The sequence below is a fragment of the Lissotriton helveticus genome, chromosome 10, assembly GCF_964261635.1.
Source record: "Lissotriton helveticus chromosome 10, aLisHel1.1, whole genome shotgun sequence".
NCBI classification, from domain to species: Eukaryota; Metazoa; Chordata; class Amphibia; order Caudata; family Salamandridae; genus Lissotriton; species Lissotriton helveticus.
Window position 1 is genome coordinate 792,242,355 of NC_136071.1, and position 26,724 is coordinate 792,269,078.

The 26,724-nt window shown below is 48.5% G+C and overlaps 1 protein-coding gene across 30 annotated transcripts in view; it reads right to left on the minus strand.

Moving 5' to 3' along the window:
* Positions 1-26,724, minus strand: part of SVIL (supervillin) — a 761,399-nt gene that overhangs the window by 71,188 nt on the left and 663,487 nt on the right. For all 30 annotated transcript variants that reach the window (XM_078663371.1, XM_078663368.1, XM_078663380.1 and 27 more), the window contains one exon: positions 25,858-25,991. In XM_078663371.1, coding sequence (XP_078519497.1) covers positions 25,858-25,991 — 134 coding nt within the window. The remainder of the gene's footprint in view (positions 1-25,857; positions 25,992-26,724) is intronic.

The window sequence follows — 26,724 nt, forward strand, 5'->3', positions numbered from 1 at the left end:
CTTTTGCGACTCCTGTGCTTTCGGCTTGTGGGTCCTATTGAGGGTGTTCTTTGGCTCCAGTAGGCTCCCCTGCTTGCTCGGGCCTGTTCTGACTTACCTGCTTGTGGTGAGTCACTTGGACCTTGCTAGTCCCGACTGCACCTTTTTCGCATACTACATTTGTTGCCAAGGCTTGTTGGTGCTCCAGACGGGCACCGCCCCCCTGCACGCACCCCCGCACCCCCCCCCAAGCTCTTGATATTAGACATTGGACAGCCTGTGAATGGCTCCTGGTCCGCCCAGCTGCAGCTCCATGGGCACTGTCAACTCTCCTACATCTCTGACATTAGTGGGCTTTCATATCCCGCGCCTCCTGCTCACTCCTGAGTGGCATAGACTATCCCCTCTGCTTGCGGGTACCTCATCTTCAACCTACCTTTGGGTTCCACAGGACTCAACTTCTTCACCAGTGGCATCTTCACGGAAGTCCTCCATTGTGGTCTACAGCGGTTTCGGACATCACCTCGCACCTATGTGCCCAGCTTCCCTGGTGTAGGTATCGGATTCCCAGGGTATCCACGGGTGGGGTGACTGCCCAACCTACCATCTTTCACGGGGTTTCTTCAGGGTCTTCTGGGAAGGGTCCATCTTAAAAACTGCAACTCTGACTTACCTATTGACTTGTATTGAGCATGCGTTCATGTTCCCACTTTGCACACGGCCTCCGTATGGTTCCTAGATACTTACCTTGGGTCCCTGGCTCTTATAAGTCTTCTTGGTCCAGTATCGACTTAAGTCATGGTTCGCATTCCACTATTAGTATATGGTTTTGTCTCCCCCTGGAGACCACTGTGTATTTGTGCTACTTACATGTTCTATTACTGAAATATTATGTGTATTGTGATTATATTTCCAGGGAGGAGACATTGCAATGTGTTAGTGAGCGTTTATAATAAATACATATTTTCATAATTACATTGTGTGGTTCTTTTCCACTTGACCTACACTATATGATTAGTACTGGTAAAACAAGCTGCTTTACACTACTACTGGACTAAGCCTGAATGCTGCTCTCCACGGGTACCACTTAGAGAGCTTTCTATGGTTATCTAGCACCCCTAAAATCACCATAAGGGTTGTCTGGATCAATGCTGGGTGCTTCACTTAAGTGTGTGCACCATATACTAAACCAGCCTCCTATAAAATATTATATATATATTTTTATTTTTTTCTTACTGGTACAGGCAAGAACTCTGTCTATATTTTCGTTAGGAGGTTACAGAATTCCATACATAGGTAAGGATAACGTGGAATGGTTCCCTAGTTCTTACTAGCCATCGGGCAATACTGAAACACCCCCCCGCCCCCGAAAAAAATCGTATTTAAGGATCTTTATTTCAAACTGCAAGGCACACTAGAATATAGGGAGGAGGAAGCATTGTTAATGGGGTACAAGGACTAGTCCATTTTTAATATTTTACAGTAAAAAAACAGGATGTCAGCAATTTTTACTAAACAGTGATACGCCCCTTCTTTGTGAGATACCGGCAAAGTTACAATATGCTCCAAAGACTATTCAAGAAGTGCCATGTTGCACTGCCCACTCACCATACTCTTTGTGAAGTTAGATCGACGTTCTGCCTTTAGAGTTGCTTCGGGATGGGAATTTTAGTTTTTTTTTTTTTAACTCCCAAATGGGGGAATTTTGAGTGCCTGCCGTGCTTGGTCACAAATCCAATTAGGAGGGGATTGTGGATGCAGATCATAACACTGCCCTAATCCATGGTCCAGGAGGCACATTTGTATGGGGGGCGCTCCTGCGATGTCCAAAGTACTCGTGTTGCACATATTCATTCCTCTGTGTTCCTGCCATGTGCTGCACCTCTAGCCATTTGCCAAAAATAAACACAAAAAAACGATACTGCTGTCTCTTGCATGGTTCTCAAAGCGCTCTTCGAGTGGAAATCCTCACTTCTTCAGGTCCCATTTTTGCCCCACAGCCCCTTGTGCTAATGAATATTCTCCTCAGCCTCTGGTAATCATCTTTGCTTCTTTCCGGATCTCTTATGCAATTTTCCTTCTATTTTCTCACACTTCTCAGAGTCTGACCAGGCACTCGTGTACTATGCAGCCAGGCTTGGAAAGCCACATTTAGAGTACGGACGCCACAAACTTTTGTAAAGCGCTTTTACCTGGAGGCGCTTACTCTCTGGGATACCACCACTGCCTGCACAACCTCGCCGTCTCTGTAAGGGGCTGGACCTTGGACGCTGCAACCGGCACTGCGCAGGACTAGGGCTTGGGCTAGAGGCTTCAGCGGGGCTGCGAGCGTTGCAGGGACTCCATTGCCCAGGAGTCCCTGCGTGACCGTGGGAGACCTTCCGGTCCGCTCTCCATGTTGGCCCGCCCACCGCCCACTGGAGGGTTCTTAAACCCCTGTTTTTACTCCTTTCCTGGGACGCCACAAACTTTTGTAAAGCGCTTTTACCTGGAGGCGCTTACTCTCTGGGATACCACCACTGCCTGCACAACCTCGCCGTCTCTGTAAGGGGCTGGACCTTGGACGCTGCAACCGGCACTGCGCAGGACTAGGGCTTGGACTAGAGGCTTCAGCGGCGCTGCGAGCGTTGCAGGGACTCCATTGCCCAGGAGTCCCTGCGTGATCGTGGGAGACCTTCCGGTCCGCTCTCCCTGTTGGCCCGCCCAACGCCCTCTACGTTCACTACATCTAGGATCAGTACTCCCGCAGCGCGGGACGCAGCTCGGGGCGAAGACCGGGCTAAGAGCGGGCCGTTTGAGGCCGTTCGAGGTCAGAGAGGTCTGGGTTGGGCCACCCCCCCTGCCCCGCGGTAGATATATTCCCCCTGCCATTGTTGTTTTCTATAATTTGTACAATGTGCTCACAGGGTACCCGTAGCAAAACCGCTAAGGGAGCGAGTAAGTCCAACAGAACCTTAGATGATTTCCTGACCAAGACTAATCTGGCCATTGACGTGGAAATCAGTAAAATGCAGCACAGGGTATCGTTGGATCTAGAAGCTGCACGTAGGCTCTCTGAGAACCTAGTTTGTTCTAAAAAATCATCCCTGGGCAATATTGCCTCAGCTTTAACTCCTGAGCGTACAATAGGCCCACGCCCATTGTTAACGTCGGCAGACATTCACCCTGTTCCTACCTTATCTCTACCGGAGCACCTCCATATTCCATCACCTTCTCCTTTGAATCTCACTGAGGTTTCTGTACCACACGTCCGCGAGACAGAAAAATTAGGTCTAGTGGGAAAGCCTATGCCTAAGTCATCAGTTAGTGCTAAGAAAGCTGCCATTTATAAAAAGAAAGGTCTTGCTAGATCCATTTATGCACGTAAAAAGGCTAAAATTGCTAGGTCCCAGTTTTTTAATAGTAGAAGACCGCTGGTCACTTATGGGGTCAAGGAAGAAGTTTTTGAAACAAATTCTTGCACTTTGGGTGGGAAAGTTGATTCTGGTATACGTAGTACTATGGTAGATCTTACAATGGGAGCCTCTCCAGTTAAGAATGAAGAGAGACAAACTGAGGGTAGGTCGAGTGAAATAGATAAGGATAGGGGGGGTGATGAAGAATTTCTTAAAATTGTTTGGGGGACATTAAAACAACTACTCACCCCCTTGGAACTTAGGCTTTCCCGCATAGAGAATAATCTACTTGAAATGGACAGGACTATAGTCACTTTGGCTAGTCTTAGTCTAAAAGAAATGGAAGCAAAGCTTCCCCAGGGTGAGGATTTTACCCCACAGGCCCAGGTGTCAGAACTCCTGCCTGTGCCCCCACTAATACTCAAACCCATGCCCGAGCCCCCCCAATACCCAAACCTATACCAAAGCCCCGTTCCATAGTTGTTAACCCCACTGCTACTACGCCAAGATTCACAGCATCAAGCACTCGCCCCCCCCCCCCCCAAAGTATAGCCTCTTCCAAACAAAGATCACAAGCTGTTCCACACCACCTTAAACAGCCGGAATTTGTGAATATTTTACCCCGGCAGGCCAGTCGTCCAAATTTTCGTGGGGTTTTATTGATTTGCCACCAGAAGCTGGGCCCTACGTTATTGTATTAGCTGGAGTACCTGCACTGGGCCCGCAAACACAAGAGGACCATCATTCCCTGAAAAATAAAGTTATTCATTGGCTTAATGAAAACAAACGGCTCCCTAACCACCATAGAAGTCGGGTACTAATGGTACGTAGAGTACCTTGGGTAGGCCCCACTCACAAGTCTATTGCTGGGGATTGTATAGTAGTATCCTTTGCAGATCCTCATACGGCACAGCATCTCTGTGTATGGTCTTCACAAGATGTCAACCCCTCAATTGTTGTCAGACCCCTTACTTTTTTTTATCCACCACGGCTGCAGTTTGCGATGGAGGGATCTTGAACAGTTCAAAACACCAGATGGAAAGGCCGAAGGGATGGTGGACAAAGTCAACATAACTGGTGGCAAGGTGTGCCCACTTCTAACATGTTTGGCTGTTTGGAGGAGGTTGATTGACTTGGGGGAATTGACGCCATAATGCACACTGCGGAACCTTCTTTCCCACAGGTGATTGCTACATCCACCTCCTTGGTAACGTGCACAGATTGTTTAACCTCTCCCAAAGGTTTTGGTTTAAATTTGGACTCTGTTAATATCCCCACTAAGACTAGGATATGGGAGTCGGGCCTATCGCAGATAGTTCCTTTTAATAGTACAGATGATACAATCAGGGTGGCCTCATGGAATATTGCAGGGCTAAGGGGTCGCCTGGACAACGATGACTGGGTCGATTTTATCGACTCATATGACATCATCGTTTTCCAGAAAACATGGTCAACAGTCCCCCTATTTAGAGTAGGCTACCTGAATTTTCATAAACCCGCCACACAGGGTCCTAGGGGTAGGGCCTCAGGAGGACTCACGGTGTGGATTAGAAATAACTTGGGATTCTGTGTTAAGGAAATTCTGGTCGAAAATGCCGACCTCCTATGCATCAGCCTGAGTAAAGATAATACTAAGGATCTTCTCCTGATTAATATCTACGCCCGAGGTTGTCAGGGTGGGAGGAAGCAACCAGTCTTGAATGATCTAGAATATCTTCTGAAGAAGTTCAAAGGCGATCATTCTGTCATAATAGCAGGCGACCTGAACTGCTCATTCGAGTCCATCCTCACTTTGGCAGAAGATGTGGGAATTGAAGAGGATACCGCCTGGAATATTCCTCCGTTAACTATTAGCAAGGGTGTGAGGGGTACTGAGGCAGCATTACACTGGTTGGGTTTCTGCCTGGAGTGGGGTCTTCGGGCAGTAAATGGCCGCACTCCGTCTGACAACTCAGGGACACCAACCTTTGATAATGGACTTAGTACTAGTCGCATTGACTATATATTGGTCAATATTGAATCCTGGTCACACGTAATAGATATGGTGGTAGAGACTAGGCCAGAGAGTGATCACAACCCTCTTTCTCTGGGACTTAGGGTTCCTGGAGTGGGTGTTCGTCAAATGGAAACAACTTATTAAACGTCTGACTTAGTCCTGTGTGACAACAGACGACGAGTCAAATGGTCCAGAGTCTTAGACGACCCTGTGGTTATTTGTAAAATAGAGGAGTTGGTTCTTGATGTAAGGGGTAGGATGTCATCATCCCCATCCGGTGGGGTTGATCCTATAATCATTGATCTTCATGAGAAGTGCTTTATGGATCTCAAAAACTTCCTCACCAAGCCATCAAATAATAAGAATGTTAAATTGCACAAAAGATGGTATAATAAGAGCTGTAGAGATGCTCACAGCAAATTAATAGCAGCTGTCAAATCTAGGATCACTCACGATATTAGGAAAGCTAGGCAGCTCTATAAACAAGTACTTTGGGCAGCTAAGCGGGATTGGGATGATTCCTATTGGCTAGATCTTCTCAAAGCCTGTGAGTCATCAAATCAAATGAAATTTTGGATGACAGTTAGATGGGGCAGGGACCCGGACTCCCAAATATCGGTTAACCATGTTTCTGCTCAGGACTGGGTGGAATTTTTCTCAACCCAATTCAAAGATACTAGCGTCATGCAAGAACCGTTAACCGAACTTGTGATGAAGGCAACACCTTTAAATCCGGGGGATCGACTCACATTTTCTGCATCAGATACTGTACACGCCCTTGAGTCTGTCCAGTCTGGTAAAGCCCCAGGTTTAGATGCTATACCAGCGGACCTTTTTAAACTAAATCTCGACCTATGGGTCCCTTACATCATGCTATTGGCAAATAACATCGCAGCAGGGGCAAGGATCCCGCAATCTTGGAAAGGGGCTGAGATACTGCCAGTATATAAAAAAGGGGATCGCTCAATGCCAAATAACTATCGGCCTATAAGCCTGATAGATTCGATAAAAAAAATAGTGTCAAGGATGGTCCTAGCAAGAATTCAGGGGTGGATCGAGCAGAACAATATACTTTCCCCTATGCAGGCAGGATTCAGATTAGGTACTAGCACCATAGACCAGGTGTTTCGACTTACCATGCTTTATTGGAAGGTGGTTTTTTTGGGCGGTGGAGTTATCTATGCCGCATTTGTCGACCTTAAGTCGGCTTTTGACTTAGTCCCAAGGGCGAAACTATGGGAGGCTCTTAGACTAATGGGTCTTCCCCTAGAACTCCTGGGATTAGTCCGGCGATTACATGAGGATAATTTCGCTCAGGTAAGGTGGGGGAAACAGGGTCAGGTGACCGACAGTTTTCCAGTCCAACGAGGGGTGCGCCAGGGCTGTGTTTTGGCTCCTACCCTGTTTCTCCTCTTCATCAACCAGGTAGTCCAATTTTTTAATAATATACAGACTGATGCACCTACCCTGGGCGGATCAAAATATCCCATGTTAATCTTTGCCGACGACACCCTGCTCCTTTCTAAAACTCGGAGCGGGTTACAGGTAGCCCTGAATAGATTTTCAGAGTTCTGCAAAAATAACGACTTGCAGATCAACGTTGACAAAACTAAATTTATGGTCTTTTGTAAGAAAACCCCTCCTAAAAGTTCGGTTATTTTGAATGGTGTCCCAATTGAGCAAGTTAAGGTCATGACGTATTTGGGTGTGACCCTTGATCATCAACTTAGTTGGAACCCACAACTGGAGACACTAAAACTCAAATGTACTCGCCTCACAGGTTGTTTACTGCAAGAACAAAAAAAATCCTTTACCAAACGCATCACTCCTGCACTAAAAATTTATGAGGCCAAGGTCAATGCAGCAACCTTATATGGAGCGGACGTATGGGGTTATAAGGACTTGTCAGGCTTGGCCATTGCACAGAACAGGTTCCTTTGGAACCTGGTAGGACTTCCGCAATCCTCACCCATCAAACCACTGCTATTAGATCTTGGCTGTAGACCTCTAGATGAGCTGGCACAGTTTCGTCTAGAGGCACTATGGCGTCGGCTTTGGACGACTCCAGAGCTTAGCCTTTTTGCTCAGGAATTAGACGAGGTCAAATCACTGTGGGGTGCTCAAAAAATCCCTTGGTTCAGGGAAGTCAAACACATCTTGTATACAATGGGCCTGCCTGAGCTATGGACAAACCCCGGGGGCTCCATTTTTCCATCTAAACTTGAGTTTGAAGACCTTTTTTGGGCCTCGAAAAAATCTATACTGGTCACCCAATCCCCGGTCAAAAATTTAACTGGCCTTTTTTTAACACATAAGGTTATTCCGTCCCTTGAGCCCTACTGGGATTTGATCTCCAAAACGCTAGATCGTAAACTGTATCACCAGTTTCGTATTGGTACATTGCCTATCAATTCCTTTACTACAAAGTGGGCAATGAAAGCAAGCAACAAATGTTTTTGGTGTCCCGACCAGGTAGAAAGCATTGGTCATCTATTTTTTGCATGCCCTGCATATCGTTCCCCTCGAATTAAATGGCTGAAACCCTTATGTGCAATTTTGGGGACATCGAGAAGCCCTGCAGAAACTACGAGATATTAGATCTGAAATGTTTGTGATTTGTGTAGCCAAATTTCTGGGCTGGGCGTGGTTGATCCGCACAAAGAAATTGAACATATTTTTAAATTGATTGTTATGACTACATATATCTGCTTGCCATATGTTTTGTTAGTCAAATGGGGATTGTTAGTAGTATTTTTAATCATATTTGTACTGTATGTCGTCTTTTATGAATTTTATTCGAAATAAAGACTTAATGATCTGATCTCAGTACGGTAGTCCATGCTGCACTTGCATATTGCTGTTACCTTTATAGTTCACATCTGGATAGTCTACTCTCTCTGCAACCCAACTGCCCCATGGACACCTCAAACTGTTGTCCCAATACCTGGGGGGCAGCGAGCCTCTGAACAACTGAACTGAACAACTGAAAGAAAAGACAAGAAAGGACTGGACAGAATACAGTCAGTCATGGATTACCACTGGGTGCCAGGGTCGCTTTCCTCACTTTAAAGGGCACGTAAAATATGAATAGTTATTTTTATTGAATGCTGGTCGTAACTCAGTGAGATTGTCTCATCGTTTCCATCTGAGGGCAAACAGCCAACAGAGGGGCAAAACACCTTCCTTCCTCACCACATAACAAAATATCACCTATCCCAGGACTTCCAATAGCACTGCCACCAAAATATGCTATAGAAAAACATCCAGAGAAATAAGAAAGACCACCACACACAAGATCAATATAAACTATCGGCAACTTCCAAGCTGCTTTATCACTAGCCACAATCAACTGCACAGAAGCACACCACAAGTACAATGTACTGACAGCCAACACGTTTTAACTTACTAACTTAGCCAATTTGAGAGGCCACACTATCAGATAGAACATGCCACAAATAGCTATTCAAAGAGAAAGGGAAGCCACTGCCAATTATCGCCCAAACAATTTTATTCCTAAAATCGAGCACATTAGTCGAAGCATGACAGACAAGGCATTACTGTATAGGCAATCTAAATGGCAGCATTGTGCGTGTTACCTACCCGAAAGATGCAAAAGTAATCATTTAAATTCTTTAGCATCATTTATGACATCATTTATGTCGTACATCTTCACCTCAATGAAGAAGGCATAGTTGTAAGAGCGGTCAGCTGGAAAGCAGATTATGCATTTGGATAGGATTTCAATGTCTAACCTCACACTGGGCAGTCAGTACTGCTCACTCAGATCATAGCAACTGATTCTTACCTGTATAGGACACTTGGACTGAGGTCTACAATGGAAGCCTCAAATCACGCAGAGGGGCACATTTTGACAGCAAACAAAGCTCTGCGACTGTGCTAAGTGGATTCCACAACATAACCCAAACTAAATGAAAGCCATCTCTTAAATAGAATATATGCACTGTTACCACAGACAATAGATAATGTATGCATATATTTTGATAATTTACAATGTCAGCAACATTTGAAAATAACAATCCGACGCATTGTATTCGTATTTATACTTTAAGTAAATTAATCCCATAACAATATTGCAATTAAAACCATGACAATATTACTGTGATACAACATAAACATGAGAATCAGTTCGGAATGAAATGCAAGCATTTGTTTTTAAACATAAAATGAAATCTTCATTGATAAAAATGCATTATAAAAACAAGTTTAATAGTTATAAGACTAGAGCAGATCTGCATTTGTGGAAATGAGCAGACCGAGGTAGGTTCAATAAATGAGGGTCATGCCGAGGCAATTAATTTATTTTGCCGGCATCAGTCCCTTCAGCTGATGATACTATTTACTTTGATATGGTATTGGGCTAACGTTTATCAACTGGGGCCATTGTAAAAAAAAAAATCGTATGAGTTTACAGTTTAACTGCAGGTCTCCTAGACTGAGGCTCGCGATCACTGCTTCCCTGCATGCTCAAATGTCTCCATCGTTGAAGCTTCTCTTTAGTATTGATGAACTAAGCTTGCACAGTTTAGAGTAAATGCAGACCAAATGGAAAAAATCCTCCTTTTTGCTTTGCAAACTCTACTCTGTAGTACCAGTGGGTTTCCATGTTGGTAGACTGGCCAGTGCTGGTGCTTTGCCAAAGCGCAAGTTCACTAGTCTGTGCCTTAGGAGTGCTGGGAAGGGTCTAGCTAAGTATGGTGCTGGTGCCAGAATGTTCTAATGTTCAACCACCATCCATGCATGAGATTGTGAGTTGAATTTGATTTTATGTTCTAAACATGATTGGAACTTCACGGCCCTGTTTGTTGCCCTTTTAAATCCGATGTATCCTATAATGCAAGGTGGGACCAAAGTGTGCTTGGTTCCCATAGAATACACTAACATCCAAAAGAACACATTAGCAAAACATTTAACATGCATCTGACAAAAGCATGCTATGTCTATAGGATCCTTACTACATTTCCAAACTGGGGCGCCATGATGCCCCAGAACCGGACGCACAGCTGAGTTTAACGCATCACAAAACAATGCCACAAATATACTTCTTTTCTTCGATGTTTTGTTTTCTTCTTCAATTATCTCCACAGTTTGTCTTTAACAAATGTTAATCCAGTTGTCACATGAGACATTTATGTTTTTCGCTATATCCTTAATGCCACAAAAATGCCAATCCAGGCCTTATCTTTGAGCATGGAACGTACATAAGTATTCCTCCACTGTTGATTCCAATAACCCAATACATTTCGGGCCTTCGCTGGCCCTTCGTCAGGGGTGCTCTACAAATTAAAACATTAATGTTAAACTATGTGTTTCCACAATTTCAGCATGCTGCCTATTGAACAAGTTACTTACCTTCGGTAACGATATATCTGTGAGAAACAGTAGTTAGTATTAGATTCCTTACCTTAGAATATCCCCAGGCGTCAGTCTGGATCCGGAAACTTTTGCGTAGCAGTACCCCTGCGCGTCGGTAGGCGTCGTCTGCAGGCGTCCCCTGCGGCTCCGCGTCGTCGGCGTCGTGCGCCGTGATGACGTCGCTGGAGTATATAGACGCCGCCTCCGCGCGCGGACGTCAGTTCTTTGCACACAGCTTTTCCGCGCCAGAACACGCAGAGCCATGTGAGAACCAACACTGGTGCCATGTGAAACTAGGACCCTGAAAGGGATGTCCTTAACCCTAGGTATCAGTTCGCAGAACGGGGAGGATGGGTGGGGCGGTAAGGAATCTAATACTAACTACTGTTTCTCACAGATATATCGTTACCGAAGGTAAGTAACTTGTTCATCCGAAAGAAACAGGTTAGTATTAGATTCCTTACCTTAGAATAGATACCCCAGCAATACCAACCCCGGTGGTGGGTCTGCGAACCAATACAATCCTACACCAGAAAATCCTGGAGGACCGAACGGCCAAAGAAGCCATCCCTCCGGACTTGACTGTCCAGGCAGTAGTGCCTCGCAAAGGTGTGCAGCGAGGCCCACGTAGCCGCCTGGCAAATGTCCTGCAAAGGGACTCCCCGGCCCAGAGCAGTAGTAGCCGCCGTGGCCCGAGTGGAATGGGCTCTCAGCCCGACAGGAGGCTCCTTCCGAGCCAAAGAGTAGCACGCTTTGATGCACAGGACGACCCACCGGGAGATGGTTCGTTTCTGTACCGCCCGTCCCTTCTTCTCACCCACGTAGCCAACAAACAGTTGGTCATCCACCCGGAACTGGCGTGTGCGATCCATGTAAAATGAAAGCGCACGTTTTGGGTACAGACGATGGAGCCGCTCTTCATCCTTTGAAGGATGCGGAGGCGGGAAGAAGGAGGGTAAGGTGATGGACTGCCCGATGTGAAAAGCAGAAACCACTTTGGGCAGGAAAGAAGGTCTAGTTCACAGAACCACCTTGTCTGGATGAATGGACATGAAAGGAGGTTTGACAGAAAGAGCCTGGAGCTCACTCACTCTCCTGGCAGAGGTGATGGCAACCAGGAAGGCCGTCTTTAAAGTCAGGAGACGGAGAGGACAGGAATGAAGCGGCTCAAAGGGAGCACACATCAAGAAAGTCAGAACCAGGTTCAAGTCCCACTGAGGCATCACGAGCGGAACAGGTGGATACATATGCGTGATGCCCTTCAAGAATCTCGTTACAATAGGGGACTTGAACAAAGATGGCTGATCAGGTAGCCTTAAGAAGGCGGAAAGGGCAGAAAGGTAGCCCTTGATAGTGCCCAGAGCAGAGCCCTGCTGGGCAAGAGAGAGAAGAAAGAGGAGAACCTCGGAGAGAGGGGCAGAAAGGGGATCCACAGCCTTTGCTGTGCACCATGCCACAAATCTGTTCCACCGGCAGGCGTATACCGACTTTGTGGAGGGACGCCTGGCTGCCAGAATCACATCACAGACTTCAGGAGGCAAGTCAAATGGCCTCAACTGTCGCCGCTCAATCTCCAAGCATGGAGGCGGAGACTGGACAGGTTCGGGTGGAGGACCGTCCCCTGCTGCTGCGACAGAAGGTCCTCCTGAAGGGGCAGGCGGATCGAGGGACCGACTGACATGCTGAGTAGCTCGGGATACCAGTACCTTCGAGCCCAGTCCGGAGCCACCAGGATAACCTGGGCCCGGTCGCGCCTGATCTTCTTCAGCACTCTGGGCAGAAGTGGTATAGGCGGAAAGGCGTACAACAGACCGCAACTCCACTCGCGCCGAAAGGCGTCGCCGAGAGAGTGCCGTCTTGGAAACTCCAACGCGCAGAACTGATGACATTGCGCATTCTCTTCTGTGGCGAATAGATCTAACCAAGGCTCTCCCCATTGCAGAAAGAGGCCTTTCGCCACGTCCGAGTTCAGACGCCATCCGTGATCCACCGAGCACCGACGGCTGAGTTTGTCCGCCCTGGCGTTCAGAGAACCTGCCAGGTGTTGAACCGTCAGAGTCACGCCCTGACGTTCCAGCCATTGCCAGAGGCGCAGAGCCTCCTGGCAAAGGGTCCACGACCCCACTCCGCCCTGCTTGTTGCAGTACCACATGGCGGTGGTGTTGTCCGTGAACACCTGCACTACACTCCCGTTGACAAAGGGGAGGAATGCCTTCAGTGCTAGGCGAATCGCCCGCAGCTCCAACATGTTGATATGGAGCCGGGACTCCGCCGGAGACCAGATGCCTCTGATCTCCGCCTCTCCCAAGTAGCCTCCCCAGCCCTGGAGGGACGCGTCCGTCACAACTACGTGCTCCGGTTGGGGAAGGGAGAGGGATCTGCCTCTGACCCAATCGCGGTCCGTAAGCCACCACTGCAACTGTCTCGCAGTGCCCTCCGAGATCAGGACATGGTCGGATAGGTTGCCTTGATGCTGGGCCCACTGAAACTTCAGGTCCCACTGCAGAGCCCGCATCCGCCACCGGGCGTGATGCACCAGAAGGATGCAGGAAGCCATCAGCCCCAGCAGCCGCAGCGTCAACCTGACCGAAACCCGGGATAACGGCTGAAAGATGGGAATCAAAGCCTGTATATCCCGGACCCGCCGTTCCGGAGGATAAACCCGAAACTGCGCCGAGTCGAGAACCGCTCCGATGAAGAGGAGCTTCTGAGAGGGACACAGGTGTGATTTCGGCACATTGATGGAAAACCCCAGCTCGTGCAGGAGGTCTGCCGTCATCTGAAGGTGGTGGACGACTGTTTGGGGCGAGCCCGCCTTCAACAACCAGTCGTCGAGGTAGGGGAAGACTGAAACCCCTAACCGGCGCAGATGAGCTGCGACCACCGCCATCACTTTCGTGAACACCCGTGGGGCGCTGGTAAGGCCGAATGGGAGCACGATAAACTGAAAGTGCTCGTGGCCTACCGTGAACCGCAGGTAACGCCGGTGGGCCGGCAGGACGGGGATGTGAAAATACGCATCCTGCAAGTCCAACGCCACCATCCAGTCTTGCGGGTCTAGAGCAGCCAAGACCTGAGCCAAAGTCAACATCTTGAACTTCTCCTTCCGGAGGAAGCCGTTGACGTTCCGTAGATCCAAGATAGGACGCAGGCCCCCCTTGTCCTTCTTGGGTACCAGAAAGTAGTGGGAATAGCAACCACACCCTACTTCTGGCCCAGGAACGCGCTCGATGGCCCCCTTGGCCAAGAGGGCCGTAACTTCCTCCTGCAGAAGTGTCAAGTGGTCCCCCGACACACGGTGGTTCTGCGGTGGCATGGCTGGAGGAGTGGTCTCGAAGGGGAGGGAGTAGCCCCTTCGGACGAGCTGCAGCACCCACCTGTCCGATGTGATAGTGCGCCAGCGGGAGAGGTGATGGCGAACCCTGCCACCCACTGGCGTCACATGGGCCTGAAAGCTCGGACTAGGAGGATTTGGAGGCTGCTGCGGGGGGAGGTGTGGTCTGACCTCACCGCTGTCCCCGACCGCCTCCACGGCGGAATCCACGGCCGCCACCGCGTTGAGAAGTGTTCTGCGGTGCGTGGCTGGCAGCACGTGTGGGACCGCCCCTTCCTTGGCCACGAAAGGAGCGAAACGAACCCGTTTGCTGGCGCTGGGTCGAGAGACCCAAGGACTTGGCCGTGACCCTGGAGTCCTTGAAGCGCTCAAGCGCGTTGTCCGCTTTGTCGCCAAACAGGCGACTGCCATCGAACGGCATGTCCATCAAGGCATTTTGGACATCTGCCGAAAAATTGGCGGATCTCAGCCAGGCGTGGCGACGAATCGCCACCGTCGTGGACATCGCTCTGCCCAGCGAGTCGGTCGTATCAAGACCACACCTGATGGAATACCTCGCCGCGTCTCGGCTTTCAACCATAGCCTGGCCGAGCTTGTCCCGTACCTCCTGCGGGCATTGCGGCAGACACTCCGCGACCGTATCCCACAGAGAGTGGGTGTAGCGGCCCAAGAGGCATGCGGTGTTGCAAGACCGCAGTCCCAGACTCAGGGACGAGAAGACCTTTTTGCCATACTGGTCGTACCTCTTAGATTCCCGGTCGGGCGGGGCCGACGGGAATGCGGATTGGGAGGTTGAGGCCTGGATCACCAGACTCTCAGGGGTGGGATGGGTGGACAGGAACTTAGGGTTGTCCGAACACGGACGGTGGCGCCTGGCAACGTTCCTATCAACAGGCGAACCTGAAGCGGGCCTGGACCACGTGCCCTAAAGAACGTCCGTCAAGGCTTCATTGAACGGCAGCAGAGGCTCCTGTGGGCATGACTGCGGTTTGAAGACCTCAGTGAGGATGTTAGGCTTCACTTTTGCGACGGGGAGCTCAAGGCTCAAGGCCTTGGCAGCCCTCATCAACACCACAGAATAAGCAGCCCCAGCCTCCGACGCCACAGTGGGAGGCGAGACAAAACCAGGGTTAGGAGATTCGTCCAGACCACTGGCATCACCCAAGTCACCTGTCCAGTCCACGTCGTCACTGACACTCGCGTGACAGAGGGTCCTCAGACCCCTCCCAACCCTCTCCATAATCTTCATCATCACCATATACTGATTCAACGATGTAGACCGGCTCCTCGGGGTCAATGGGCCCCATCGGCGCCGGACTCGGCGTCGGACGACGCCGGTCCGACTCCGCGTCCGGAGTAGGAGAGGGAATGGGGGTGGCGCCGCCCGGAGCCAGCGCCGGAGCCCCGACGCCGGCCGGAGCCGGCGACGGAGTCGCGGAGGCGGCACCATGGGTTGCCCCGATGGAATCGGCACCGGAGAGCCCGACGGACCAGCCGGCGTCGACCCTGAAGGGCCCAGCGGCGCCGGGGCCGGAGCACCCGACGGCGTCGGGGCAGGAGCACCCGAACCGCTCGGGCCCCCAGACGGGGCCACGGGGCCCGCAGGCGCCGTAGGCCCCGCCGGAGGAGACAGCGCCCTCATGGCCATGAGGAACTCCTCTATCTCCTTGCGCGACGCGCCTTGCCCAGGGACCGACGGGTATGGAGCAGGCGGCGTCGGCGACCCACGTGGGGCCGCGGGGGTGGGGCCACCCGAACCCCCGGCCGCATCGCGCGAGCGTCCGGGGGAGTCGGGGGTGCGATGAAGACGCCCCGACTTCCTGTGTTTCTTACCTGAGGAACCGGAGGAATGGTGTCGACTTCCGGAGCGCTCGTGGCGGCTCCGCGACCGTTCTCTCGACCGCTCCCTCGACCTCCGACCGGACCGGGACCGCTCTCGACGCGGGGCCGACACCCGGAGCTCGAGTAGCTTGCGGGACCGCTCCCGTCTAGCCTTACTCGTTAAGGCCCGGCAGTCGACGCAGGCCTCCACGTCGTGGTCCGGGCCCAGACACCGGAGGCAGAGTCGATGGTGGTCGGTGACCGACATCGTGCGGTCACACCCGTCACAATTCTTGAAACCGGGCATCCTACCGGCACCTAAGAAGTAGATATTAATCAAAAAACTTTGGTCAAAAGACCGGAGTACTGCTCTTCGGATCTGCGCTAACTGGCGCGGAAAAAAGAAGAACTGACGTCAGCGCGCGGAGGCGGCGTCTATATACTCCAGCGACGTCATCACGGCGCACGACGCCAACGACGCGGAGCCGCAGGGGACGCCTGCAGACGCCTACCGACGCGCAGGGGTACTGCTACGCAAAAGTTTCCGGATCCAGACTGACACCTGGGGATATTCTAAGGTAAGGAATCTAATACTAACCTGTTTCTTTCAGATGCACTACATATTAAGAATCCATGCCTTGGATTCCAGCTCACCTTTTAATCAACGTCCTCCCGCTAAATGTGTAGATCAATCGCTACCACTAATTCGATACCCAGACATGCCCCTTCCCAACTGACTTTAACAACCACGTAGTTCCTTGCTATCACCTTTCCAATCTTAATCGACCAGTGCCCCTAACAATGCGAAACAAGCGTCTAAAACCACCTCAAATCTAGCTGTTACCACACATCACGAAGTATTCTGTGCCAACCCATACCTTCAACAAGTGATATGATGAATGTCCTTCCACCGTGTTCACAACCATCCAAATCCTTCCCTCACACCTCTCTACTTATAGCACCTATGACATTGCCCCGCCCCTCCGTCTTGCCCATTATCAATTGGCTCCTTCCATTCCCATCTCCAAATGTAATTACGCAATACCCCAGCGCCTATGTAAATCTCACTCTAATCTTGTGCAAGCCATGTTAAAAACTATAAGCTCAATCCCCAGCTTCAACTCCAAGGATCCTTACGACAGTGCTCAAACAGCACTTGCCAACAAGACAACACACAAATATTCAACAGACTACGTTAGACAGAACACTTGTACAGATGATCTGCATTACACCTGATATCAAGAAGCTTCAACAATACTAACCACGAACGACCGGCGTACCTCAACAAGGGAATTTCCTCCAACCTACCAGGGAACTCTGTTCTAAAATCCTGCTCCCTAGCAGCTACCCGTCGGGTTACCAAAGGAGGCCACGCCTTCTCTTACCTGGTAGCTAAGACCTGGAACACTCTCCCACTGCACCTCAGAGCATCACTATTGCTTCAACAGTTTGGGAATTACCTCAATACCTGGATGTTCAGCCAATAGGATCAGGCAGTGTGATCTCCCAGAAGGACCCCACAGTGCCTTGAGACCCTCACTGGTGAAGCAGCCGCACTAAACAAATCCTGATTGCTTGACCAAGGCAGGACAGAAAAAACATCCAAGATAACAGCGTACATACGTTCACTGCAGCTCAGATCTGACTAACTTCATTCTTAATAGTGCCACTTCTGTAACATTAGGTAGATAGCAATACCAAGCTCAGGCTTCCTCCAACTGCTGACAAACAGCAAAATGGTAAGAGAACGAGGATAGTAATCAGTAAGCCATGATCAGATTTTCTCAGACACCAACATCTCAATGTTTTATCTTCAAACTATTGACCTGGACAGAATATGCTCCTTTATGCATCAATTGATCGATGAACCTCACAGCAGGCGAATCGCATCCCTCAGTGGTTCAAGATGACACAGAGCCGCTTAAAACCAGCTCGAAGATGGAGGTTCCAGCCTGTGATGGAAACCCCTGGGATGACATCAATGGCGCCTGACAACTACTGAGAGTCTCAAAACACAGCACTAATAGCAGACTATGTGCAACACAAATGCCAAAAACACAACACATGACCAAAACAAAATTAGGTAAGGCAGTAAACTCCTCAGAATATTAACAAAAAGACAGAAATAAGGAGGATTAATGCGATATCAAAAATGTGTTGGGCATGAATAGTTTATATTAGTAGAGAACAATCTGGGTGTTTAACACACAAGATACACGCAGCAATGGGCTTTATATGAAAACTGCGGGACACTGCCCTTCTAGAGGACTCAAAACGAAATATCCAATGTTGCCCATCCCTCAGTGGAACCTTGGGGTCTTCGCTGAGGGCCTTTTCTATCACAGTCCACCTTAGATGAATCACTATGAGGTCACTCTGAGGTTACTGCCATGGGCAGGTTAACATGTTAACCAATGTTACAATGTATATGTAATTTTTCAATACAAAGTACTTAAGGGCCAGATCATGTCATAGTTCTGGGGTTGTCCAGGCACTTTCACTGTTAAACATTTGATAGCTAATGAGCAATGGAATCACCATCACAGCCCCACTAAACATTATTGAAGTTCTTAACTCGTGGTCCATGAGGACACTGCTCAATAGGCAGACTCACTCTCGAATTAAATAGCTCCAGGGGGAGCCAACCTTGTGAAGCTCTGGTCTACCCGGTAAAGGGGGGTGGGGGGCTTGAGGATGAGGCAGGTCACTGCGGTGAAATGAACCATTCAATAGGTTTCCTCTGTAAAGACAAAGTTACGGAGGACGTGACTCGTAACTACACTTCGTGATTTGGTGTGTTAGAAGAATTAGTGACTTTTTATGAGAATGTACTCTAATATCACCTAGTCCGCTTTTCCCCCTCACTGTTCACTGGAATACAACCCCGGCGCCATTTGCACCGTAGTAACAAACTTTCCACATGCAGACACTGACCAGAGGTGGTTTGTGTTCCTGTCTAGATGGGACCGAGCTAGGCTGTTATGCCTGGACAGGACCAATAAGGACAGGACTACGGCTGATTTGCATACGGCTGGTCTACATTTAAAGGGGTGGGAGGAAAAAATTAATGGAAAGCCGCCAAAGCAAACATCAGTTGCAGGCATTGATTCAGGCATTCGGGATTGGGAAGGCGGGCAGTCTGGCATCGAGCCGGTGCCCTCAGGTTCACTTGGGTGCCAGTTATTTGGATCCTCTGTAAACCGGCCCCCAGAGACTTAATTTCTTCCTTCCCAGTCCCAGCCAGGCCACTAGTGTGGGGCCACTCCCCTGCCATGCTGTAAACTGAGGCTGGGGTCAGGTACCGCTTTGGCCTTTGGGGTATTCTCACCTCGGCGCCCTGCCTCCTGTGACCTGCACTGCCAGAAGCGATGTTATTCCCCGCTGGGCCATCCCATTTAGGTCATGATGGGTGTGGGGAGGGTGGTAGTAGTAGTAGTATGCAGGGGCCTCACTGGGTGGCCAGGTGATTTTATGACATTGAGCCAATGGCCCCAATTGTGATCCCAATCCGACCTTGCCAGCATCCATTGAAGCCTTTATTTACGTTGGTTTACTGTTTAATTAGCCTCCAAAGCTTAGAAGTGTTAGTATAGTCAAATGTGTACAGTGATGGGCACAAAAACAGGGGATTGGGCATCAAAATAGGGGATTGGGCACTACAGCGTGGGATCCCTGCCAAAAGCTATAGTTAAAGTTCATAACTTGACCAAACATCGCCTGATAGCTCAGCCTTTTCCCCATGCTTATTTCGCTACCTCCAAAAGTGTAATTCGTCGAGGAGAATTTGTATCTGGGCGCTTGCTGTTGTTTCGACGTGTGGGACTCCAAGGTCCAGGAGCCCCGGGAGTCTGATCACCTGTGCCCGACCCGCCCCCCCCCCCCACACCAACCAACGCTACTTCACCTCTCGCGGTCCCCGCTTCGCGGGGCGCGCGCCGGGCGAAGCTCAGCCCAAGGGCGGGCACGTTTGAGCCTGTTGGAGCACGAAAGAGGACGGGACTGAGCCCCCCTCTGATAGGATGCACACTGGAAGGTCAGTGCCCGCACGCTAGGTTGCAGGATTGTTAGTTGGTGGTTAGGCACTTGTAAGATATTATTTGAACACTACACTAGCTGCTGAGCTGGCTTTTTAAATTTGTGATGACTTGCAGAGGTGGGAAAGGAGGGAAATCTGTAACTGGTGGGTCAATAGTGGGGTTGTGGACCAGTTCTTAATTAGAGCATCGTCTGTACTGGCCCATGAAATTGAGCTGACCGAACGGCGTTTATCGCAGGATCCCATCTTATCTAAACAGTCATCTTTATGTAGGTTAGCTCATACAAGATCACCTGATCAACATCCAATCTTAGTCACTGTCTCTCCTGCTGTTGCAGGAAATGACACCCAGCAACTAAAAGACTTAGGGGGTCCACTTAACATCTCTTCTTGTCCGGATGTTACACCAGCAACCCCGCATGTTGCTCCACCAAATAAAGAGCATGCTTGTGCTGTAACTTCCAGAGCAATAACGAGGTCTGTATGTAGTTCTACCTCTCAAGTGGTGGACCAATTGTGTGAACCATAACCAGCAACTAAGAGAAAGCGGGGTGGAGGCTTTCAGAGGAACAAAAAAGCGAAAATCCAAAAATGTATAAAACCCAGAGAGCCAGTAATTAGTCCTGAACTACGTCAGCCACTTGCTCGAGCGAGCGAGACTACTCCAAATTGCGGTGATGCTAATTCAATTCAGATGGGAATGGACTTTTGGACTAAATTGGAAACTTTATTTACCAACTCGTGTCTCCCCCCTCTATGACAGACTTAATTCTATAGAGGAAAGACTCTTGCAACTTGAATCTCTTTTTGCACGTAATCACGCTATGGACACTATGCGGATGGAAGGGGATACTGGGAATCTAGTTATGGCAACAAATGTAATGTGTATCCCCCGCTCCTAGCAATTCACCCTATCCGCCCCCTCCCAATCTACTTCCCAATATACCTTTACCCTTAATGAGTGGGAATGTTGCGGTGAATACTATGGCAATGATTGGGAGTGTGGCAAATGGTGGGAGTCAAATCAATGAGAACACGAACCCAGCGATGTTGCGTGAGGGGGGCAGTTCAACGCACGAACAAGTGAAATCAGATCGAATACGTGCCCCTTTAAGGAGTGCCGTGACTCATGCACATTGAAGACTGCATTGCCATGTATAGATCTTCCACCTGAATCAATACCGTACGTTGTAGTACTAGCAGGGGTTCCTGTGTTGAATCAAGGCAAAGATGAGTCATACTTCGATCTCAAAAATAAATGCTTTCATTGGCTGAGTTTTAATAGGCCACTCCCTCCACAGGCATCCAGTGAAATTCTCTTTGCCCGCAGAGAGAACTGGGTAGGGCAACGAAAGAAACACATTGAGGGTAACTGCATTTTGATCAACTTTAGAAATAGGTGGGTGGTTGAGCACATATGTAATTGGTATTCAGCAGGTTCACCAACACAAATACAGCCCCTCCCCTTAACCTATTTTTACCCTGCCACTTCCAATAATCCTATTCCAACGGGAGGGGGCCGTCCTTGAGGAAATGGGGATAGATGGGATTCAAGAGTTCAGGCAGGTAGTAGACACTTTGGTCAAGACATAAATGATATCCCTTTATCTATCGCCTTCCCTGTAAGTAATAGATTCAGCTTTCTGGACCAGGTAGATTGAGTCAAGAAGCCGTCACCAGTCAAACCCTCTTGATAACCAGCCAGGTTTGCGAAAATCAGGTGAGGGAGGTATGGCCCACGATCAGACATTGACCCCAAATAGTACCATGGGGTGCGAGAAATCCCTTAAGGGAGTTACAGGTGATAGCAGGGAGGCTAAAGTCTGTATAATTCCCAGTATGGTAATGAACGGTGGCAAGTCTAGACTTCAGTGGCAGACCAAGACCCAGAGGGAAGCTGTAGTTTACTGTGGGTCCGATACGGCCGGGAGGAATAGCGTGAACGATGTGTCCTTTGGTACTCCACCAATGATAATACAGGAAGGGGGCGCTATAGATGTACCATCGTTAGTAGTTAGGGGGCCATTGGCAGAGAATTGGCGGTGGCAGAGTACAATCAGGCCGGATTGTATCCAGATGGACTGCCGGCCAAGGGTGATAGGGGCACTGAGGTACGTCAGAATACTCGATTGATGAATGTTTACGCTAATATTAGAATCTTGTCCTGGAATTTGGCTGGGATCAAGAATAATCTATCCTGTCCAGACTGGGGATCCTTTGTAGACAACTGTGATGTTTGCCTGTTTCAGTAGGCTTGGGCCCGGGAGGAATATCAGAGTATGTTTTGCTCCTTTTAATATATTGGCCACCACGAAGGGTAGGGGGACCGTCTGGTGACCTGAATATTTGGGTGGGCATGCACCTTGGCGTTAAGGCTGAGCAAATTTCAGCTAACTCTGACGATGTTCAATGGTTTTTTTTAACACTGTGCTCAAAAATACAAATAGCCCTACTTAATGTTTATGCAAGATCTGTACAGAATGGGCAAGAATCCGGAGCTATAGAAGACTTGAGACAGTTTATACCAACCCTTGATCCAGCAGCTGTTCTGATAGTAGGAGGCGATTTTAATTGCCAGTTTGAGCCTCTAAACAACCCAATTCAGGATGGCTCTGCTGAGGAGGATCAGCACTGGCTCAAACCTGATCCACAGATTCCACCTGTCAAAGCTTGGGCGCCGCTGGTTCTACAACTAAACTCCCTTAGCCTGGGCATTGTCACTGAGGGCATGTAATGGGAGGACAAAATCCGATAGACCAGGCCAGTCTACTTTTAATAGGGAAGGGCAGAACTCGCTGATTGATTACATCTTGGTCGAAACTAGAGCCTGGGACAGGGTTCTTGACCTCCAGATTTACCAGAGGAAAGATAGTGACCATAAGGCTCTAGTAATGACCCTCAAACCAGGGAGCTTGGGTCTGTCTAACCCTCTACCAGTACCCAAACCAACACAAAATGTATTGACTTTAGCGAATAATAGGCAGAGAGTGAGGTGGTGCCATATTCAGAAATCGCCAACTAAATTGGCCAATATATACCAACAGGCCCTACCATATTTAATTGAAATGGGCGAGGCAGGTGGAGTGGGCATACAAACAGGGATTGAGGACAGGCCCCTAAAAATCCATAAACACCTGACTAAAACTGCTTGATGTGTTTTATCCAGTAGGAAAGCAAAGGGCGAAAATTGATTCTGTCTGCCCTTGGTATAACGCAAACTGTCGTGAAGCCAAACTAGAGCTTCTTACTGCAGTGAAGGCGAAGGACAGGTCAGCAATTAAGCAGTGTAGGACTAGGTACAAGCGGAATATTAATTCAGAAAAGAAAAATTGGGAAGTTGAGAAGTGGGAAGATCTCAGGATTGCCCTGCAGGAAAAAGACCTGAAAACATTCTGGGCAATAGTCAGCTCTGGGTGTGGGGGGAGGGGGGACGACTCGCCCTAGAACCTAATATAGCCCCAGCAGTTTGGGAAGCACATTTTGGGGCATTGTATGCTGACCGGGGCAAAGAGGTTACTACCTCTCCTCCTCCGAACCCCTTCCATGAGTATCGATTGGAGGGGGTTTGGGAGCTCACTCTAGGTGAGGTAGAATCCGCTATTGACAAATTACAACCTAACAAAGCACCTGGTTTAGACAAGTTACCCGGGGATCTTTTTCGGATGGATCCGAAAATTTGGGGTCCGTACCTGTGTGCCCTGTTTAATGCCATCTTAAAGGGTATGGACCCCCCGGATACCGGGCGTGGGGCCGAGATAGTCCCCATACACAATAAAAAGGCTGCCCTCTCCTACCGTCCAATTATAGGCCTATTAGCCTAATAGACACTATCCAAAAACTTATGGGACGGGTTATTGTAGATAGAATCCAGGGTTGGATAGAGGAGATGGAGATCCTGAGCCCTTATCAGGCAGGCTTCAGGTCGAGTACATCAACCATCGACCAGATATTTAGACTTCAGGTCCTATACTGGAAGACGGTGAGTGTAGAGGGTGGCAGCCTCTACCTCATCTTCGTTGACCTGAAGTCTGCCTTCGATCTAGTTCCTAGAGAAAAACTGTGGAAAGTACTGGGTGATCTTGGGATCCCACCGTACCTTTTGGATGTGCTAGTGAGGCTGCATAGGGAGACCTCTGCGCAAGTAAGGTGTGGGAAACATGGGGAATTGTCAGCACGTTTTCCGGTGAAGCAGGGGGTTCGCCAGGGGTGCGTCCTGGCCCCCACTCTATTTTGCCTTTACATCAACTGGCTTATTGACCATTTACTTGGTGTTAAAGATAGTGATGCTCCAAGGTTAGTCTCGGGGAGGGTGCTGTTGATGTTCGGGGACGACACCTTATTGCTGTCTAAAGCATCCACGGGCATACAACGCATTCTGGATGGCTTCGTTGACTTTTGTATCCTGAGAGGCTTGGAGATCAATTTAACTAAAACTAAATCCATGATCTTCAACCCCCACAGGACCACTCGTCCGAACCCATCGTTAGACGGCACACCTCTGGAGAGAGTGAAGACTTTCGAGTATTTGGGTATCACTATCAGAACAGCTGGAGTGGGATACTCAACTGACCAGGGCAAGCCTAAAGTTAACCCAAACAGCAGGGGGGATAATGAAAATGTACAGACAGGCTACGTTTAAGCCAGCCGCCCCTATCATTGAAATCTACAAAGTACAGGCTAGGGGGGCCACCCTGAATTGTGGGGACACTGCAGGCCCTGTAACCGTATGAAAGTAGAGCATTCTTTCATGAGGAATTTGGTGGGACCCCCCCCTAGTACACCCTTATTTCCCCTCCGCAGGGATTTAGGGCTGCTACCCATAGACGAAGAGATTGCTCTAAGGCCCCTCATGTATTGGCGAAGGCTATGGGTAACAGCAGAGCTGTCTTGTTATAGAGACAAACTCAGGAAGGTTATGCCTATCCTGAGTAACAAGAAAATCCCTTGGCTTAGCCACATAAGGGCTCTTAGTATTAGAATAGGGAGGCAGGAACTCTGGGAAGCACCGGATACAGCGTGCCGGCTAACGACCTGGGTAGACCTGGCGTGACACTATAGGTACCCATAATCTGACAATCATCCAAGTAGGTTCTACTTATGGCTGATTGACAATAGAGTTTCTACAAGTGAAGGCTGAATACAAAAAAGAGTTTTTAGATTTAATCTATCCTCCCCAGGCTAGGAGACTATACATTCAATTCAGATTGGGGACTCTTCCACTTAGGCCGTTCACCAGCAAATGGGATAATGCAATGAATCAAGAATGCCAGGCGTGTAAATATAAGACAGTCTGAAATTCATGTGTTTTTCCTCTGCCCTGTATATCTTGTATCCCGCAAACAATGGATAATTCCACTCTGTAGAAACCTAGGATTTAGACATTGTCTTCAAGCCTTTAGGATCCTAAAGTACGATACCCATCCCCCTATTGTTTTTGCTGTCTCGCGCTTTCTGAATGGGATGTGGCACAAGCACAGGAGTTTTTTTTTTTTATAATTGTGTGTAGAGCCCTATGTGTGCCTGTCTGTTACAGAAATTACGATGGCACATATAACGTGGTTATTTGTATTATCTATTAACTTACTTTTTAATATTGATAACTTTCAATGAATTTTGAAGTTGTTTTATTTGATTCCAGGGATGGTTTAACCACATTTTTAAATTGTAAAAAATGCAGAATACAGGATTGTATTTTATTTTATGCTATTTATTAACTTGCTTGCTCTTTTTTATGAATGTATTAATGTACTTTTATGGCCCGAGGTGGCTGAAATAAAGTTATTGAATCAATCATATAAAAAAAAAAAACATTGGTGTGAACTAAATTGATACCTGTTCGATGTATGCTATTTTATTCTCAAATAATGTTTGCTATCAAAAGTATATACAAAGAAATTATTAAAAGCTGGGCAGCAAGGCCTACCTTGAAGCATACAATCGTAGGCCTTTCGGTCTCGCCGTCCCAGCGCATCCCAAAATCCCACCGGCTCGGACCCTTCGTCACATTCATGTATCGTCACTTTGCTGCTGCTGTGCAATCCTGCTTCCAAAGGACACCTACAAGACACACAAATGTGAGCGACAACTCTCAGGCGACAGCAAGAAAAGGTTTGATTTTAGGGCGAGTCAGCACAGCTGGGGCTTCACTTCAATCCGCTCTAACGGTGCTCACTCAGCTCAGGTTTTGTTCACAGGGACACTAAACACGCATTTCACATTTCTCAGGGGAGGAGTTTCTATCCAGGAGTCTCAACCGCACCACATCACTTTGAACGTTAGTTTTTGCAGAAAGGAAAATCCCGAAGTCCTCAATGTGTCCCCCCAGAGGGACAAATAAATGTCGGATGGGGTGCAAACAGGAGACTATTTCTATTTAGGAGTCTGAATTTTGAGATTATTTCCACATACGCCAGAGCCCCCTTCTTGCTTTATTTTCGGCAGGTAAAACCTGGTGAATTAGGACAATTCCGTTTTGAGACATCGGAAAACGGGAAAACTCACATTATTGCTGCCCCGACCCCTATTCAGAGGTGCTTAACTCTGAAGGATGCTAAACCCGAACCATGTTCTTTTTTTTATTCTTTGTATTGAGCAGCAACATAGATTAACCAATACTCTTCTACACAAAAACAATTTCATAATTTTACAAACACCATTATTTTAAATATTAGAATATTTTTTTAGCAAAAACCGTTATATCAATGTTTTCATTCTTTATCCAAGCTGCAACGTGTCAAGTCGTTAAGATGCCACACTTTATATTTTATAATATGCATAATTCATACAAAGA